Source organism: Trichomycterus rosablanca, chromosome 22 (assembly GCF_030014385.1).
Source record: "Trichomycterus rosablanca isolate fTriRos1 chromosome 22, fTriRos1.hap1, whole genome shotgun sequence".
In the NCBI taxonomy this organism is placed as follows: domain Eukaryota; kingdom Metazoa; phylum Chordata; class Actinopteri; order Siluriformes; family Trichomycteridae; genus Trichomycterus; species Trichomycterus rosablanca.
This window is the reverse complement of record NC_086009.1, coordinates 11,109,938-11,127,431: the sequence shown is the minus strand read 5'-3', so window position 1 is coordinate 11,127,431 and position 17,494 is coordinate 11,109,938. Positions and strand designations below refer to the sequence as shown.

Genomic DNA, 17,494 nt, shown 5'->3' with positions numbered 1-17,494 from the left:
AGGAAAGAGAGGGCTAAGACAGGTGGAGGTCAGTTATCTGCAACAGGCCTTACAGTGGAAGAGGAGGGAACACTGAGAATACTAGGCCCAACAGCGAGTGAAGGGATATCTTAGGGATAGTAGATGTATGTTTAAAGTTCCCATCTACCCATCTACCCCACCTCAGTCTACATTCCCTGTGCAATCTTCAGCAGTCCATCTCCTGGGCCTTCCTCTGCACAGTCCAATCAAATGGCTTCACTTGATCAACAAGACTTCATGGCCAATGGCAGAGTTCTAGCTAACCAATGACATCTATTTCTTTTGAATTTTTTTTATAAAGGTCCTGTTGCTGTGTATAGAACCAGTGCGTCTGTGAGGTTTTTTTTAGGTTTTTTTTTTTTTTTTACGAAGGGTTTTCTTAAACACTCGTAAATTTAAGAATGTTTTTAGGTATGAGGTTACGAAGTACTTAGTGTTACGAACGTTTTGGGAAATTCACCCCAGGGATAAAGAAAATACGTATTAAATGTGGTAAAACCAATAACTTTTTATGCTTTATTACTAAACAACAACTATTTGTTCCATCAATAGTACACATCAGACAATGTCAAATGTTTAAATAAGCAGATTGCTAAACCACACAGAAGTATTTGGAAACTGACCATAAAAGACATATTAAATGCTTTTGGATCAAACAACCCAATATATATATATAAATATAAAGAATAACTATATATTTTCTGCTCCTTTGATAATGAACAATTGACATAAATGAATTTAGTAGTTTTTGTGAAATGCCTATAAAAGAATAATTGGTAGAATAAGAATGAACTATACTAAGACTTTGTGTGTTGCCTTGAATGCAGATGAATAAGTGTAAAGGATATCTTTAGATTTTTATAAATTAGTATATAGTTAGAAATAAATTATAATACGTTATTGGTTGCAGAAAGTTACTACATCTGTGCATAACCTGTTTCAGATTTGTTAAATAGTTCTTAAAATAATTAAAATAAAAAATATTTATTACATTAACTTCCGACAGACCAAAAATTCCTTTAAATGTTCACTAGTCATTAACGTTCATTAGCTTTCATTAAAGGATGGTTACATATAAAATATATGCTCATAAAACTGTCTAATGTGTATATGTAAAATTATTTGCATTATTTGCATTATGCATTATTTGTTTTGCACTTTTGACGAAAATACTTTTATATTACAAACAAATCAAGCATCTACACTTCAGCCTTAAACTAAAAATATAAGGTCTGTGGGAAATACCCCAGAACATTTTCTTTATAGCCTCCTTCTTTTTCAGTTATGTCCTGGCAAAATGTGTGTCCCTTTGCTTGATGTTAGATGACTTGGAATGTCTAGCACTTTGTTAGGCTGGGCTACTCTATGAGGGGGTCCCAATTTGGATCCAATGTTTGGGCCTTTTGTTGGTTTTTTGTCACCCCAGCTGCTCACCAATTGAAGGCAAAGCCTAAGATATGTAAAGTAGCAACATTTCAAAGTCTTTACTCTGCTGGGAAACAAACAAAGCCACAAAGAATTGAAATTAAACTTTTAAAAAATTCTGAGAGTGTAAGTGTTAAGAAAAAAGAGTGTTTTAAAATTACAGTGGAACAATAGAAAGCAAAATATAAAAAATCAGTGAATAAATGATTATTCAATGAAATGTATGATGCAAAAAGCTTACTAGGCATGTGTTGGTTTACAATAGTAGGGCTTTTTTTATTTAAGCCTAGTGACATCCTGCTAGGGACTTGGTAAGCCTCCCATCCTGCATTGAAAGGCAGGTCTGGGCTTGCCCTTTCAAACTCAAGCCATGACCAGCATGATCAGGCACAGCAACGCTTTAACCTGGCTGCTATGGCTTTTGTTTATGTTTTATTTTTTTCTTTCAATGGAATTATTACCCTCCCTACAACCCTAGGAACAATCATTAATGCTAATTCTTTAACGTGGGTCCAGTAAGATCATGTTCTGGTAAAACTGCGTCTCCCCTTAAATCCTCCTTTTTAAGTCCTGATTTGCTAATGATGTTGCTGCTTTTTGCTCACTGTTACATAATTTGCAATACAGTGTTAATTGGCATTTTAGGAACCTGAGACATGCACCCTAGGTCTTCCTGGTATTTGAACCCTAGAAAACCCTACTTCCTTGCCTTTGGATTCTAGGCCACATTTACTACTACTAGGAACATTTAATAAAAATGTTTGGAATCATAGCTTATCACTCTGCTGGTACATGTTAACAGGCCAAGACAGTTTTGTCATGGCAATCTTGCAGTCTAGTCACCCTTCACTACTTAAACATCTACAAAGAAGTGTCACAGCTTTGTGTAATGAATAAGGGGCCTCCCACAGTTTCACTAGGTATTGTTCCTTCTTCACTTGCTTGCTGTGTGTATTGCCCACTAAGCTGGTGATGGATGTCAGATTACCCTGCTGCTACTGTTTCACTCACAAAGAGAACACACACACCAAACATAAACCCACCACCAGCAATTCTGCATACAATGACAAACTGGTCTTGCCTGACCCCAACATTTCATATGCAGTAGAGTTCATGTGGTGAAAATGTTTAGACTATGGCTGAATTATAGTGGGCAACGGGATGCATAACACATTACTACTTTAAATTACAACATTATAAATGTTATAGCTTTTTACTTTGTGGCAACATCTAAAAGTACTACAAAGTAAATTAATTATATCACTAAAATGCCACCAATCTCTATATATAACCAGGGTTGGGTAGGAACATAATACAACTGTTCCTACAAACCTCAGAATGACTGAAGTTTTTAAGGAGAACAAACTTAAAATATAGCATGTTTTATTTACAGATGAGACAATAGCTAAACTTCCTGAAAGAAAAGTATAATGTTTAACACTGTACACCAACACCAATGACCTTATCCCAACTTACTGGAGAAAGTGTGCTTTGGGCTGTTAAGAGGACTATGAATTAAAATTGCATATTTATGGGAGTGTATTAAACTAGGGCAAGCCGTAGCCTAGTGGTTAAGGTACTGGACTAGTAATCAGAAGGTTGCTGGTTCAAGCCCACCACTGCAAGGTTGCTGCTGTTGGGCCCTTGAGCAAGGCCCTTAACCCTCAATGGCTCAGACTGTATACTGTAACTCTACTGTAAGTCGCTTTGGATAAAGGCATCTGCTAAATGCCGAAAATGTAAATGTAAATATTAAACATTGGGAGAAACATTTACAATTAGTGTCATTATGAATAAACATCAATCAATTGTTCAATTAATTAAATCAATGTAATATTCTTCCACTGAATACTTACTGAGTACTTTAAAAGGTATCTTGTGTGTACAGTCATTGATTACTTTTAGCCTACATCTACCATACAGATAAACTTTGTGGGTATACAATTATTGTTGCTATGCTACTCTCCTCTACCCTTTATCAGTCAAAAGGGATTCTTATAGGACCCTCTTGTCATTCTTGTCTTTTTAAAATGTCCAGATTTCATTTCTAAGATTAAATTGTCCTCTAATACAACCCAGTACATCTATTTATGTTCTACAGAATAATGATGACTCGGTACCAGTTCCAGGAAGGAAGGTCTACATCATAGTGCTCCAACCTCCATACTTACATGTGGGTATGGTATTTTTACAAACTGAATTATTATTATGATTTATATTTTTTGTTTTATTTAATTGTTTTAATTTGTTTTAGTGTTGCTATGACTGTACTTTATCCATGTAAGTGTTGCTTCATTACATCTATTATTTATTACCTTTTAAATATAATTTAAGTATTTGTATACTTAGGATTTTTTGGGTTAAGACATTGCCTTGATAACAGCATATGTCTCCCTAGAATCTCAAATCATTGCCTTGCTAAAATTGCCATGGACTTTTTGGGTAAAGACATTGTCTTGATAACAGCATATGTGTCTCTAAAATCCCAGTATATGCCTACACGTCAAAGTTACACATGCCATGGGCACCAATGCCCACTCACAATGTCAATAACTCACTGTCAGACTTTATTATACCACATACTGAACTATAGGCTGATATCTGTTTTGTGATAACTGTTGTTATAATTAATTTTATTTTTATTTATTATAATTCATTCAAATTATTCTTTAGGCCACTCATGAGGATAGGTCCCTTTTAAGTCTGCTTCCTCTCAAGGTTTCCTTAGTGTAACATTAAGGGAGTTGCCTGTCAGTGTTGCCTGCAGCTTGCTCATTTGGGGTTTTTTGTTTCGGAATCTGTAAAGCTGTTTTGAGAAAGTTCATTTAAAGAATACTATACAAATAAATTTGACTTGACTTTGAGTGAATTTTTTATTTGATGCACCACCATACCATGATGGATGACACAATACTGTACAATACTGTGACTTACAAACAACCAAAATTAATATTGGAAAATAATTACTAAAATAATAAACAACAACAGAACTAACAAACAAACACAAAGAGATGAGTTTGGACCCAGAGAACTTGGCAGCATTTCTGCATAGAATTGATGTATTGCTTTATCTTCGAATAATAGTGTTTCATTTTGCATTTCTTAATGTGTTCGGTGACAACAGTTTTAAAAGTACTTCAGAGCCCGTTTGGCTATATTTAGCATTACACTTTCTCATGCAATACTGTCTGAGTTTGAAGATTGTATTCAACAGTGGTTTTCAGCCTTTAACCTACATGATGAATTCTGCAGATTCCATTAATCTTTTCAAAACAGTACAGTAGATAGTGAAAGACCTATCCAATCTTGTATTGAGATAAACTGATTGGCAATTCTCTTATTAGGTTAGCACAATGTGGTCAGCCAGAACCATACATTGCCTGCAAAGACTGAGCCTTTTGGTGGACCTAAGAACGGTCTTAATTAAATATTCTATAAATAGTTGGTTTGCTGATCATTTAAACACAGAGAAAGCACTCTTGACTACTTACTCTTGTCCATTGCTATGTGTTGTCCCCAGACAACACGAAAACATTGCACTTATCTTTATTATTTAGACAAGTTTTTTAATTGTTGGGTATTTTACAGTTCATTTTGGGCAATACTGGATTGGTTGAAAATGTTAGGGTTAACATTTGATCAGAAAGCTCTTCTTACATAAAGCCTTTAGCAGAAATGGGCAAAAATATTAATATGTAATTCTTAAAAATATTTTTAAAAATCCCTTCACCACACAGTTTGTTCTGGGTGACTTCATGTCAAAAATGTCAAAAACTTTGTGACCTATACATATCTGCTAATATCTGTGATGGGTTGGCACATTATCCACTGTGTTTCCCACTGTGTTTCCTGCCAGTGAATCAGATCCACCACAACCCTGACCATTTGTCAAACAGACAATGAATCAATAAATGAATATCTGCTAACAGTATACCATTCAAAAGTAACAAAATACTCTTTTATGATGTACTAAACTGCACTGAGAGCATAAATAGATCAATTACAGTAATCACCCTGCTAAACACTATACCACCACCGCTTTAGTCTGGATCTGTTTAGCCAATGATAAATGATGGTATAGGATACTTTTTCATTAGACCTCACACAGTTCCACATAGAGAATGACAGGGGTTACGAGAATTTTAAACACAGAGAAAGCACATGTATCCCTTACTCTGGCCTAGCAAAAAAGTCATTTGTAAAATGTTGCAGGAATAAGTGTTGAAATTTTGTTGAATCATTTTTAAAAGCACATACAAAAATTACAAACATACAAAAATCATTGCAAAACACTGGCAAGCTGTTTTAATTACAACAAATGCTCAAAAATATAGCAATAGTATATGTGATCTTTTTGAAAAAACTTTGACTATTGTCATGACTTTTATTATTGACATATCACTGGCCATTTTGTTGTTTTGATCTGACAAGTAAAAGACACAAATGCTGTCCTAAAGCCACAGTTAAACCATTAGTGTTATCAAATGCTAAATTATTAGCCATAAAATCTATTTTTCTATTTATAAGATGGCAAAATAATAAAAATGATAATACTGTGCTAACCATATGCCACTATATCAGAATAATGTAAAGACTAGCTTTAAAAGTACAATCTATTCTCTGGCATCTGCCATGATACAGATCATAATAAAATATACAGCAAAAGGTTAATTAATCCTAAAGGACAAAATTATCTTTCAAAGGTGAAAAATAAACAGCTGAATTGGGATCAGAAAAGTTTGGCACTGTATTTTTTTACACATAATAATCCATTATATTATACAGCCTATAATGACATCTATTACAGCCCTTTTCTTAGAGAACACATATATAGATTCCATCTGAATTTTATTGTATCGCATTTAATAAATCAACAAGTATTAATATAAGGCTTATTTAATGACACCCAGTTATACATAAACACAGAACACTACAGTGCAACTTTTTTTACTGCAAGTTCATATTGTCATATTGTCATGCCATTACATGCAGGTAACCCAAATACCAAATAAAAAGGGTTTAAGTCTGGTTTTATATAGTTTTTACTGTTATACATAATTCATTTCTGACAATACAGCTGGTCAAATTATTGCTTGTTGATGTTGATTTCAGGTAAAAATATGTTCAGTTCCGCAAACTGTTTATTAAAATGTTTATTTTTTGTAGAGAAAGTTTTGGTTATTTTTACTTAAACAAACCATGTACTATGACCAGTGCAATTAATTACATAATTGAAAAATGTAAACTTGTTAAACATGTACAGTCTCTGTAATTCCATGGCTTGTCAGTTCTAGTTTGACATTCCAGTCTTGAGGCTGTTTATAACAACCTAATATCTTTAGGTAGGCCTTTAGGTAAAACAGTGAATTACTTGGCAAATATACAATCCCAAATTGGACAATATTGACACAGTATGGAAAATGGCAATAATAATAACAATAATAATAACAATTATGTTGATAATAATAAGTTTATGTTGTGTCTGGTCAACTTCATTTCATTTGTTGTTCCTGCAACACATTCCAAAAAAGTTTATGTATGTTTTTTTTTTACCTCATTACTAGCCCTAATTGGCCCATCCCAAATTTTTAAGAATGCTTTGTAGATCTGAAATGCAGGAATGGATGTATATTAATAAATGAAATGAAGCTGACCATACCAAACATAGATATCTTGGATTCATACTGTCTGCAATAAAATAAAAGTTAAGGTAAATATAAGAAGCACTGCAGTTTATTTGCATTTTTCATACTGTCCCAACATTTTTGACTTGCTGTTGTAAAATTACAATAATTAAAATTGAAATAAGAAACACACAAAGCATGTAAAATCTGTTTTAACAAATGGTAAACAAAACATTTAAAAAAATCCCCAAATTCCCAATAGGTTGGTTTGGGTTTGTTACCCATGATATTTCCAGGTATTAGTTAATGTGTCTCAAAAATGTGTCTCTTCCAGATCAAACAGCTGATTAATGTTAACAGTGGAATTACAAAGAAAGTCTTGATGAAGCCTCTCTTCGTCCTCTACCCAGGAACTGTGTAATAATTCAGTAGCTAAAAAGTTCTCCTCAGTAAAGTCATCAGCATTGCTTTTTTGAGGTTCTTTTAGCGTACTGTGTACAGCAGAATTGACAGTGGTCTCCAGGCTTATTGGGCTTAGGGGACCACCCTCATTTAAGTTAAGGTCTCCATTTAGGGCAGAATTCAGCAAAGCATCCCAGTCAAAATTGCCCTTTAGAGAGCTTAAAACCTTAGGTTCCTCTACGGCCAGAATTGGGGAGCTGGAGCGACGCAGCACTTCCGAGTGGTGCCCAAATGACTTTTTTCTCTTTTGCCTCTTTTCTGAACCCCAGAAATCAAACATAGTGACCTCTGCTAGGCGAGGATCCCAGTTCTGGTCAATTCCAGTGATCTCCTCAAATTCATTTAGAAGCTGCTGTGACTCAGGATTAATATTAAAAATGTCAGGAATGCTTGTTGGCACAGTCACAGCAGTCTGTGAACCTGCTTTAATTCGGTTTTGAAGAGCTGGATTAATCTGTACTGGAGGCATCTTTCTCTTCTTATAAGCCCCAGTTAAAAGGCGCTCAGCATACTGTGGGTCAATTTTCCAGAAACCCCCTTTTCCTGGTTCATCCTTCTGTCTTGGAACTTTTATGAAGCATTTATTTAGTGACAGATTGTGTCTGATGGAATTCTAAAATATTATTGGGGGAAAAAAACAAACAGGAAATATTAGTCAGGCTTTATATTAAATATGGTTCTTTATAGTTCTCTATAGTATCTCTCTTTTTTATATATATATTTTTTATGCATTTTCTCCCCTTTTTCTCCTGACTTTTTAGCACATCCAATTACCCAATTGCAGAGGTCGTAATTGCCTCAATTATGAGGAGTCCCTATCCGGCTCCCACCCTGTATGAACAACAGCCAATGGTTGTTCATGTAGGCGCCCAGCCCAACTGGATGCGTGTTTTACAGCTGCGCCACCTGAGCACCCAGTATCTCTCTTTTAAGGAAAAGTAAGACTGATAAATAACACTAAATTTAGCAACAATTTTAATTAGCTGCATTAAATACAAATTTTACAGCATCGAAGTTTTTTGTTGCTTTACCTTATTTTTTTCCAAATAAAATATTCTAGTCTAGTGAAGGGGTATTTTACTTAAAATATCATCATCTTGTGTAGCCAAAAGAAGTAAAGAAAGGAAGGAAGTAGTTGGGAATCCTTGCATTACACAGGTCATCTGCACTTTAATCAATGCCACAATGGAACAACCACCACACAGAATATTTATTTAAATAAAGCACTGATCCGTCAACCTTGGTTAAACATTATATGTTATTGTTTTGGGTCAGAGTAACAAAAACCGAGGAAATGGCTAAGGTTTTCTCAGACAGCCACAGGGTTATTTAATCATTTACCAACTAATGAAAATCCTATTTTCTTCCAAAATCCAAATTTTAACTTTAAATATGCACTTCCTCACTTCCTTTTCAGTAAACTTATTTATTCATTCTTACTGACAGTGCTGTGAATTGTATTTTGTTCCCCTTGCATTTTTGTCACACATAGAAAATAATTGCTCCCCTACTACATAAACGAATTGCAACACTTAGTAGCAATGACTGCAACTAAACAGATTCTGTGATTTGACATAATAAAAAAGGGGTTTAAAATTACCTCTTTAAATCATATGTTTTTAGTAGGGCCATGTGGTGATTATTTTTATTCAACGTTTTTGTCTGCATTTGCATATGTAATCGAAACTACACTGTATTAAAATATCTCACATACAACAGACTCTTGGGGTCTGCTGACTTTCTAATACATAGACTACATTAAATGAACTGTTATTTCCAGCTGGTAATGCTGTTTGTCAAGCATTTAAATATTTCTATGAGATCATTGGTTTCTATTTTACACCCAGAGTCTGCCATTGCAGATATTATAGGAAGTCTTTTTCTTACAATACCAAAATGCACAAATAAAGCTTATTTAAATTATGTGAGTACATTATTTGTCATAAAAAGACTTTTTTTTTAGCCCCTTGCTGATTTATTTTACTTTCACATATGTGGTACAATTATTTGTTTTATATCTTCAGACAAAATTTAATATGACAAAGATCCTGAGTAAAAAGAGCATACAATTTCTTTATAAGCCTTTGATTAATTAAATGTAAAAATATCTTTCACCCACTGGCCCTCTGTTAAAAGTAAGAGCCTCAACCAACTGACTAAACCCAACCATCATTTACTTTATAATTTTATTGTAATATATACTGCCTGGCCAAAAAAAAAAGGTCACACACTCTAATATTTCGTTGGACCGCCTTTAGCTTTGATTACAGCACGCATTCGCTGTGGCATCGTTTCCACAAGCTTCTGCAATGTCACAACATTTATTTCTGTCCAGAGTTGCATTAATTTTTCCCCAAGATCTTGTATTGATGATGGGAGATTTGGACCACTGCGCAAAGTCTTCTCCAGCACATCCCAAAGATTCTCAATGGGGTTCAGGTCTGGACTCTGTGGTGGCCAAGCCATGTGTAAAAACGTTGCTGAACCTAGACCTGACCAACTGCAGCAACCCTAGATCATAGCACTGCCCCCACAGGCTTGTACGGTAGGCACTAGGCATGATGGGTGCATCACTTCAGCCGCCTCTCTTCTTACCCTGACATGCCCATAACTCTGGAACAGAGTAAATCTGGACTCATCAAACCACATGACCTTCTTCCATTGCTCCAGAGTCCAATCTTTATGCTCCCTAGCAAATTGAAGCCGTTTTGCTGGTTAGCCTCACTGACAAGTGGTTTTCTTAAGGCTACACAGCTGTTTGGTCCCAATCCCTTGAGTTCCCTTCACATTGTGCGTGTGGAAATGCTCTTACTTTCACTTTTAAACATATCCCTGAGTTCTACTGTAGTTTTTCTATGATTTGATTTCACCAAACGTTTAAGTGATCGCGATCACGATCATTCAAGATTTTTTTCCGACCACATTCTTTCCTCGAAGATGATGTTTCCCCACTGTACTTCCACTTTTTAATAATGCGTTGGACAGTTCTTAACCCGATTTTAGTAGTTTCAGCAATCTCCTTAGATGTTTTCTCTGCTTGATGCATGCCTATAATTTGACCCTTTTAAAAAAGATTAACATCTTTTCCATGACCACAGGATGTGTCTTTCGACATGGTTGTTTAACAAATGAGAAGCTACTCACTGCATTAGTTAGGGTTAAATAACTTGTTGCCAGCTGAAACATAATCACCCATGCAGTAATTATCCAATGGGAGGCTCTTACCTGTTTGCTTAGTTAAATCCAGGTGGTGACCTTTTTTTTGGCCAGGCAGTGTATAAAGATAAATAATTCATCATTTTCTAACTTTCCAGCAGTGTAAAAAAGGCTGAAAGGTATTAACAAGCAATACACTATGTAAACTTAAGACTTGTCACAGAAGACTTGATGTCTCTTAACAATTTTATAAAAAACTTACACAACACAATAAGAACATCATCAAATAGTCAAATAGTAAAACTTGGATGGTGTCAGAATTGCTGCTTCTGGAAGACTTGCAATAATTGACAAAATTCTGAATTCTGAACCACTGAACCAGAAAATCCTAAAGAAGAATGTCCTATCATCAGTCTGTGATTTCAAGTGTAATTACAAATGAGTTTCGCAACAAGATAAACAATAAAAACAAAAGACCAGGTCCACATCTAAATGCTTTAAATGCAGGAGGTTTTAAAGTGACCAGGTCAAAGCCCTGACTTAAATCCTATTAATATGACACACTAAGACCTTAAACGACCATTCATGCTTCAAAGTCTTTGAAAGTGACTGAATTAAAGTACTTCTGAAAAAGCCAAGTAAGCCAAGTTTTATCACTTTAATGTGAAAGGCTGATTTTTAGTTATTAGAAGCATTTGGTTATATTTTTGCTGCGAAAAAAAGGCAGAACCAATTATTAATGAAAGAGGCAACTACATTTTTAAATGTTATATATCATAGACATTGCGTAACCTTCAATCATTTACAAACTGTATTTTTCATTTTCTTCTGGATGATTTTCTATAGAAATTCATTTAAAAATCTAAAACAACAAAGTAAGATAAATATACACATATGGATATAGAATAGTCTTTAAGGCATCTGTGGTCAACCAGTCCGATCAGCTTAAAACTTACCTGCCAGGTAGGGTCAGCATGGCGGAAGTAGCAGAAGTTGTCAGTGATCCATTTGTAAATGCTGGAGAGTGTGATTTTGCTTCTCTTGCTTGCCTGCATAGCCATGCAAATAAGCATGGCATATGAGTATGGGGGCTTAATGTGAGGGTTGGTTTTGTAGTCAACTTCATCTGGGCAATGGCCATGAGCAACAAAGGTGGGCAGAGGACTCAGGGGGGGCATCCGGCACACAGCTGCTGCTGTGGGCTTGCCTGGAGTTAGTGGCATGCCAATAGACGCAGGGTCGCCTGCTAGGGGAGATGCAGGAGCTTCTGTGCCCAGCTGGTCCCCAAAGAATATGCTCTGAAGTTGGCTGGAACTTACTTGCTGTTTTTCACTGGCATTAAGGATTGAGAACTCTTGTAACCACTGAAGACTAGTTAGGCTGTCATCTAGGTTGTCAAATCCAGCACTTGTACATGTAGCTGTGCTTTCATGTAGTTCTTCGGCCTGCATTGCAACAGTAATCACCTCCTCCTCCAGTCCTAGAGAGCCCTCAGAACAAGATTCTGCACAGCTCATTGACCACATGGTCCTTGGTCACCTCTCAAGGTCTGTGCCAAGACCTGCATTGGCACACACAATCACAAGCCATACTATTCATGCATTAGGTAACATAAGAGTTCAATCTTTTTGTTATTTGTTTTGTCATTTAATACAAAACCAACAAACCCAAATCAAAAAATGTTGGCAGAGTATGAAAAGTGTATTCAGTCTGACTTTAATTTAACTGCAGACAGTATGAACACAAGATACAGTATATTATGTTTTGTATGGTCAACGTATTTGTTAAAATGCATCAACTTCTGCATTTTAGGCCTGCAACACATTTAAAACAAGTTGGGATGGTAAAGCATTTACGACAGTGTAAAGTTGCCATTCATTATAAAAACACCTAAAAGATGTTTTGGCAACAAAGATACCAAGTGATGAAATGTTTCAGGTAATATTTTTAGATATTTTTCCTTCAAACATGTCTTAAGATGTGCAACAGTACATCGTCACATTTTTCAGTTCAAAATTCTCCACACATACTTTATTGTGCAACAGGAAGGCCAGTCCACCCTCTTCCTCTGTAGCCATGCCTTTGTAATGTGTGCAGCATGTGGTGTTGCTTTGTCGTGTTGAAAAATGCATGGACAGGCCTGGAAAAAATGCCATCTTGAAGGCAGCATATGTTGCTCTAAAATCTTAGTCTACTTTTCTGCAATAATGTTGCCATCACAGATGTGTAACAACCTTTGTCAAGGTCACTGACACAACCTCATACTATGACAGACCATGTTTTTTTTAATTGTTGCTGATAACATTTTTGGTGGTCTTTTGTCGTCTTTGGGCTGGTCCAAAACAGACAGTGTCTATTTCTTCCAGAAAAGCTCTGATATATATTTCGTCTGACTTTTCACTGTTCAGCTCAGGTTTGCACCCTTGTCCTTTATGCACTAAAATTCTTTCAGATTCCTTGAATCGTTCTATAAAATGTACTGCAGAGGAAGAAATATGCAAACCCCTACAATCGTTCTTTAAGGAACAATAAGGAAAGTTTTTAAACATTTCAATAATTTTCCCATGCATACTGGGAAACTGGAGACCTCTGCCCATATTTGCTTCTCAAAGACTTAGACTTTGGTGCATACTGCTTTAAATCATGATTACAATTACCTGTTGATGTAACCTGTTTGAAGTCACATCATTATTTAGTCCAATTTTGAATGTGTTAAAGCTCTAAAATGCAGAAATGGATGTGTAGTAACAAATAAAAAATAGGTTGACTAGACAAAACATAAAATATCTGTCTGCAATGACATAATAGTTAAAGTAAATGTAAGAAATGCTTCATTCATTCTTAATTTATTTCACTCATGTATTTTCCATACTGTCCTTACTATTTTTATTTGGGCTTGTATATTTTTGGTGCTTTTGCATAAATTTAAACACAATGCATTTTTCATAGTACCTATAATTATGAAAAAAAAATATAACAAAAAGGTGTTATTTATAAGCATATATAAACTATATGGATAAAGTATTTGGACAACCCTTCTAATTAAGAAAATTAATCATTTTTGTGTTTTATCTACAACAATTGCTAACAGGTGTAATAAATCAATTATATAAAGGAAATTATGTGTTTACACAGAATTTAAAACAACAGTTTAGGAAAGACTCATTTATGATCAGCATTATAATGCCCCTGTGCACAAAGCAAGGTCTGTAAAGACATGAAAAAAGCTTGCTTTAAAGAAACTCTAGTGGCCTACACAGACTTTAGCCACACTGAACAGCTATGGTATTAACTAGAATATCAATTGAGACTTTCTTGGCCAACATCAGTGCCCAGCCATATAAATTCTCTTTTGACTTAATAAACACACATTCCCACAGACCTACTTCAAACTCTTTTCAAGTCTTTTCATAAGGGTCACTCAATTTTAATAATGTTTGTTTTTGATATGGGGTGTCCAACAACCTCATGGTCAGTCTTCCAAATAATTTTGGTCTTGGATACAGTTATCCTAAAACACAGAATTGATGCAGAAGCATTTTATTTTCAATTCTTTTAAAGATTGACTATATCAAAATGTATATGATCAATAAGCCACAGTCATGACAGAAAATAGACAAACTGACTGGTTCTACAAGAGTTTGACAAGGCTGTATTCGGTCACCATACCTGTATATCCTGTATTCTGAACATATAATGCGAGAGAAACAGGGCTAGAGGATGATGATCAAGGATTCAAGATAAATAGCGGACACATCAATAACTTTTGATATGTGGTTGACACAACACTTAAACGTAAAACAAACTTGAAAGTTCTTCTAAAAATCACTGACTTTACTATTGATGGAGAAGATATGTAAGTGATGGACAGCTTTTGCCTACCTGGATCAGTTAAAAACCGCAAAGAATTCAGCAGTCAGGAGTACAACACAGACTGGCACTTGGCAAAACAAGAAGGAAAGAATTGGAAAAGCTCTGCAGATGTAAGGATCTGACTTTCCAAACAGAAAAGGTCTTCTCTGTAATTTTTACTATGGTTTTCTTTTCTTTCTTCCTTATGGAGAAAGATGGACAGCAAGAAAATCGGTCTCCCAACCAATTGTGTGTGTCACAACACGGACAAGTATTTTGGTCTTTGAGAGGGAGCTATTGAGGTAGGCTGTGCTGTGTATTGTAGCTTCCATTAATTCGATCATTCAATTTATGAGTTGACTGTTGTGAAATGTGGCACTTTTGTTTAAAAATCCATGAAATCTAGGATTTTTGAAAAACGAGGTTGAATAAATGAATTTAGTAGGGCCCTAGCTATATTCATCACTTTAACGTGAAACAGTCACGTTACAGTAATGAATATAGCCACATAGGTTTGGGAGTATTTTGGAAATTGTTGAATCATAACTCAGTGTATACAATCTAAAACTCTGTTGCACAAGCTGTACATCAATTCTATGCAGAAACACCACTAAGTTATCAGGCCTAAGCTGGATGGACCGAAAAGCAGTGGAAACATGTGCTTTGGTCAGATGTGTCTAAGTTTGAGTTTGTTTTGTTTGACATCATGCCAAAGATAAAAAGAACCATCTTATTATCATGTTATCAGAAAAAAGTACAAAAAGTCCAACATCTGTTATGGTATGGGCTTGCATCATGCCCACATCATGGGGAATTTACATATGTATGAAGAATGCATGTTGGGGTTGTAGAGTGACACGCTGCTGTAAAGGCGTCATCCTTTCCCAGGAAGACCAGTTATTTCAACAAGACAATGTCAGGTTTCATTCTGCATGCACTACAACAGTGTGACTTTGTAGACAAAGTGTGTGTGTTTGACTAGCCTGCCTGCAGTCAAGATGAAAATGTATGGTGCAAGAAGAGAAACACAGTGTTAAGAAACTGATTTCATTTATCAAACAAATATGGACAAAAATTCTACTTGTAAAATTGCATCAATAAGTATTTTTTTTAGTTCACAAACATTTGAACAGTAAATTTGTAGAAACACAGTAATAACATGCCTCTGTCCCAACAAGAGTGCAAGCATCAAATTCCAAATTTGTTTACATTCACAAAATACAATAACATTGGAAATATTTTATTTGTACTTTTGTCAGTTAAAAATTCAAGGGAATGTTAAAAATAATAGATATTTGTTTTTCACAACATGTCCCAACTTTTCTGGAAATTGAGTTTGTATATGTGGTATGTAACAATTAATCAAGTTCCAGATTAAAAAAATACAAATAATTTAAAGTACTGTAATAGCAATAGCAAATGTTTTATTAGAAAATATGTTGCTACTGGATTGAAAGATTTTATTGTGAAGGAAGATTTTCTCTGTAAAGGTTTTAGGGACAAAATGAGCAAATAACTAATAAATAAAAACAAATAAAAAATCAAAACAATAGTTACATGGAACAAATATATTTAGTTGGCAATAATTTAGCTCATAATTTATTTGTTGTTTAACCATAGCTCTTGCTTGCCAACAAGAACAAATGTTACACAAAGTAACAGTTGCAGTGCATTCATCTCTGTATCAATACTGCATGCAAAACAAATCAAAACAATATTTGGATGATACAGGCAGTAATTTAGCTTATGTCTGAAGAAAAAGGTAATGTGTAACATGCTAAGAATCCCATAAACCCATAAACAGTGAAGTATGGAGGTGGCACAATTAAGATTACTTATTTAAACCACATTGACAAAAAAACAAACAAACAAAACAAAAACAAAACATAAAGCCCAAATACCCTGACTGTTTTCTCCTGACTTAACACTTTTATTAAGAATTTCTAAAGTCATACATGAATAAAAAAAAAGTTAACGACAATTCTGAAGAAAACGAACTATTCTTTACTGCACCGGTACTGCAAATACCAATAAAAAGAGCACAGTTTCATGCACTTTTTAGTGGGTGCAATCAAACTGCTCTTTATTCATATGGGCACAGATAATGAACCGTTAACTGTCAGTCAATTAAAAGGGCATGCCACAAAGCAAAAGAATAGAGTTAGAACAACTGAATCCTAACTGGATGCAATAGAATTTTCCTTAGTGTAAAGTGTAACTTTAAGGGAGTCTAACCTTTCAGCAAAACAGCCATTAGTGCAACTAGTAAATTAATGTTCACTAGTTGTTGTGTCCAAGCTGGTTTTACGCAATGTATGCAATTAGGCCTGAATTTTTGCCAAAATATTGACCTAAATAAACATTAATGACATGTGAATAAGAGTGTGATTAAAATAAATTATAAGTCTTTACTAAAACTAAAAAATAATACTAATTAAAAAGTATTAATCTCAACACGTTAATAATTTAATTTAATGATTGATGCACAATAATTGACCGCCACAACAACCTTAATGTAAAAGCTTTTTTTTATTTAACGGGATCATTATGAGCCTGTATTACCTTGTTAATTACTAGATATAGAAAATACTTCATATTACTGCTATATTACAAAAAGTATAACTTACCTGTTATGGATTTGTCTTAATTTAAAAAAATCAACAAGAGGTCCTTTTTGTCCCTGGCTTAAAGTGAATTGTTGACTTCATGAAAAATGTCCTTAATTCGAGTGGTTTGTACTCTCCGCTGCAGGTGGATATAAATAAGCTCTTGGCTCTCTTTTGCGCTCGCGTACCCACGGCGCAGAGTGGGGTGGCTGATACCTGCAACAGGAGGTTTTTCAGGCAACCATAGTAACGCAACACTGTCATGTAAACAGGTTTTCGTGCTTCCATTGGCTCGCAGGTTGCTATGGAGCTAAGTTTTAAATCACACCCTTACACGCACTCACAGGT

At 34.9% G+C, this 17,494-nt stretch overlaps 1 protein-coding gene across 1 annotated transcript; it reads right to left on the bottom strand.

Annotated features, from left to right (window-relative positions):
• Positions 1-7,201: 7,201 nt before the first annotated feature.
• Positions 7,202-17,196, bottom strand: foxj1a (forkhead box J1a). Its single transcript, XM_063019082.1, has 3 exons — positions 17,168-17,196; positions 11,645-12,249; positions 7,202-8,145 (listed from the first exon to the last, which is right to left on the bottom strand). The coding sequence occupies exons 2-3, from the start codon at positions 12,212-12,214 to the stop codon at positions 7,384-7,386; spliced, it is 1,332 nt and encodes a 443-aa protein (XP_062875152.1). The 5' UTR covers positions 12,215-12,249; positions 17,168-17,196; the 3' UTR covers positions 7,202-7,383.
• Positions 17,197-17,494: the final 298 nt, after the last annotated feature.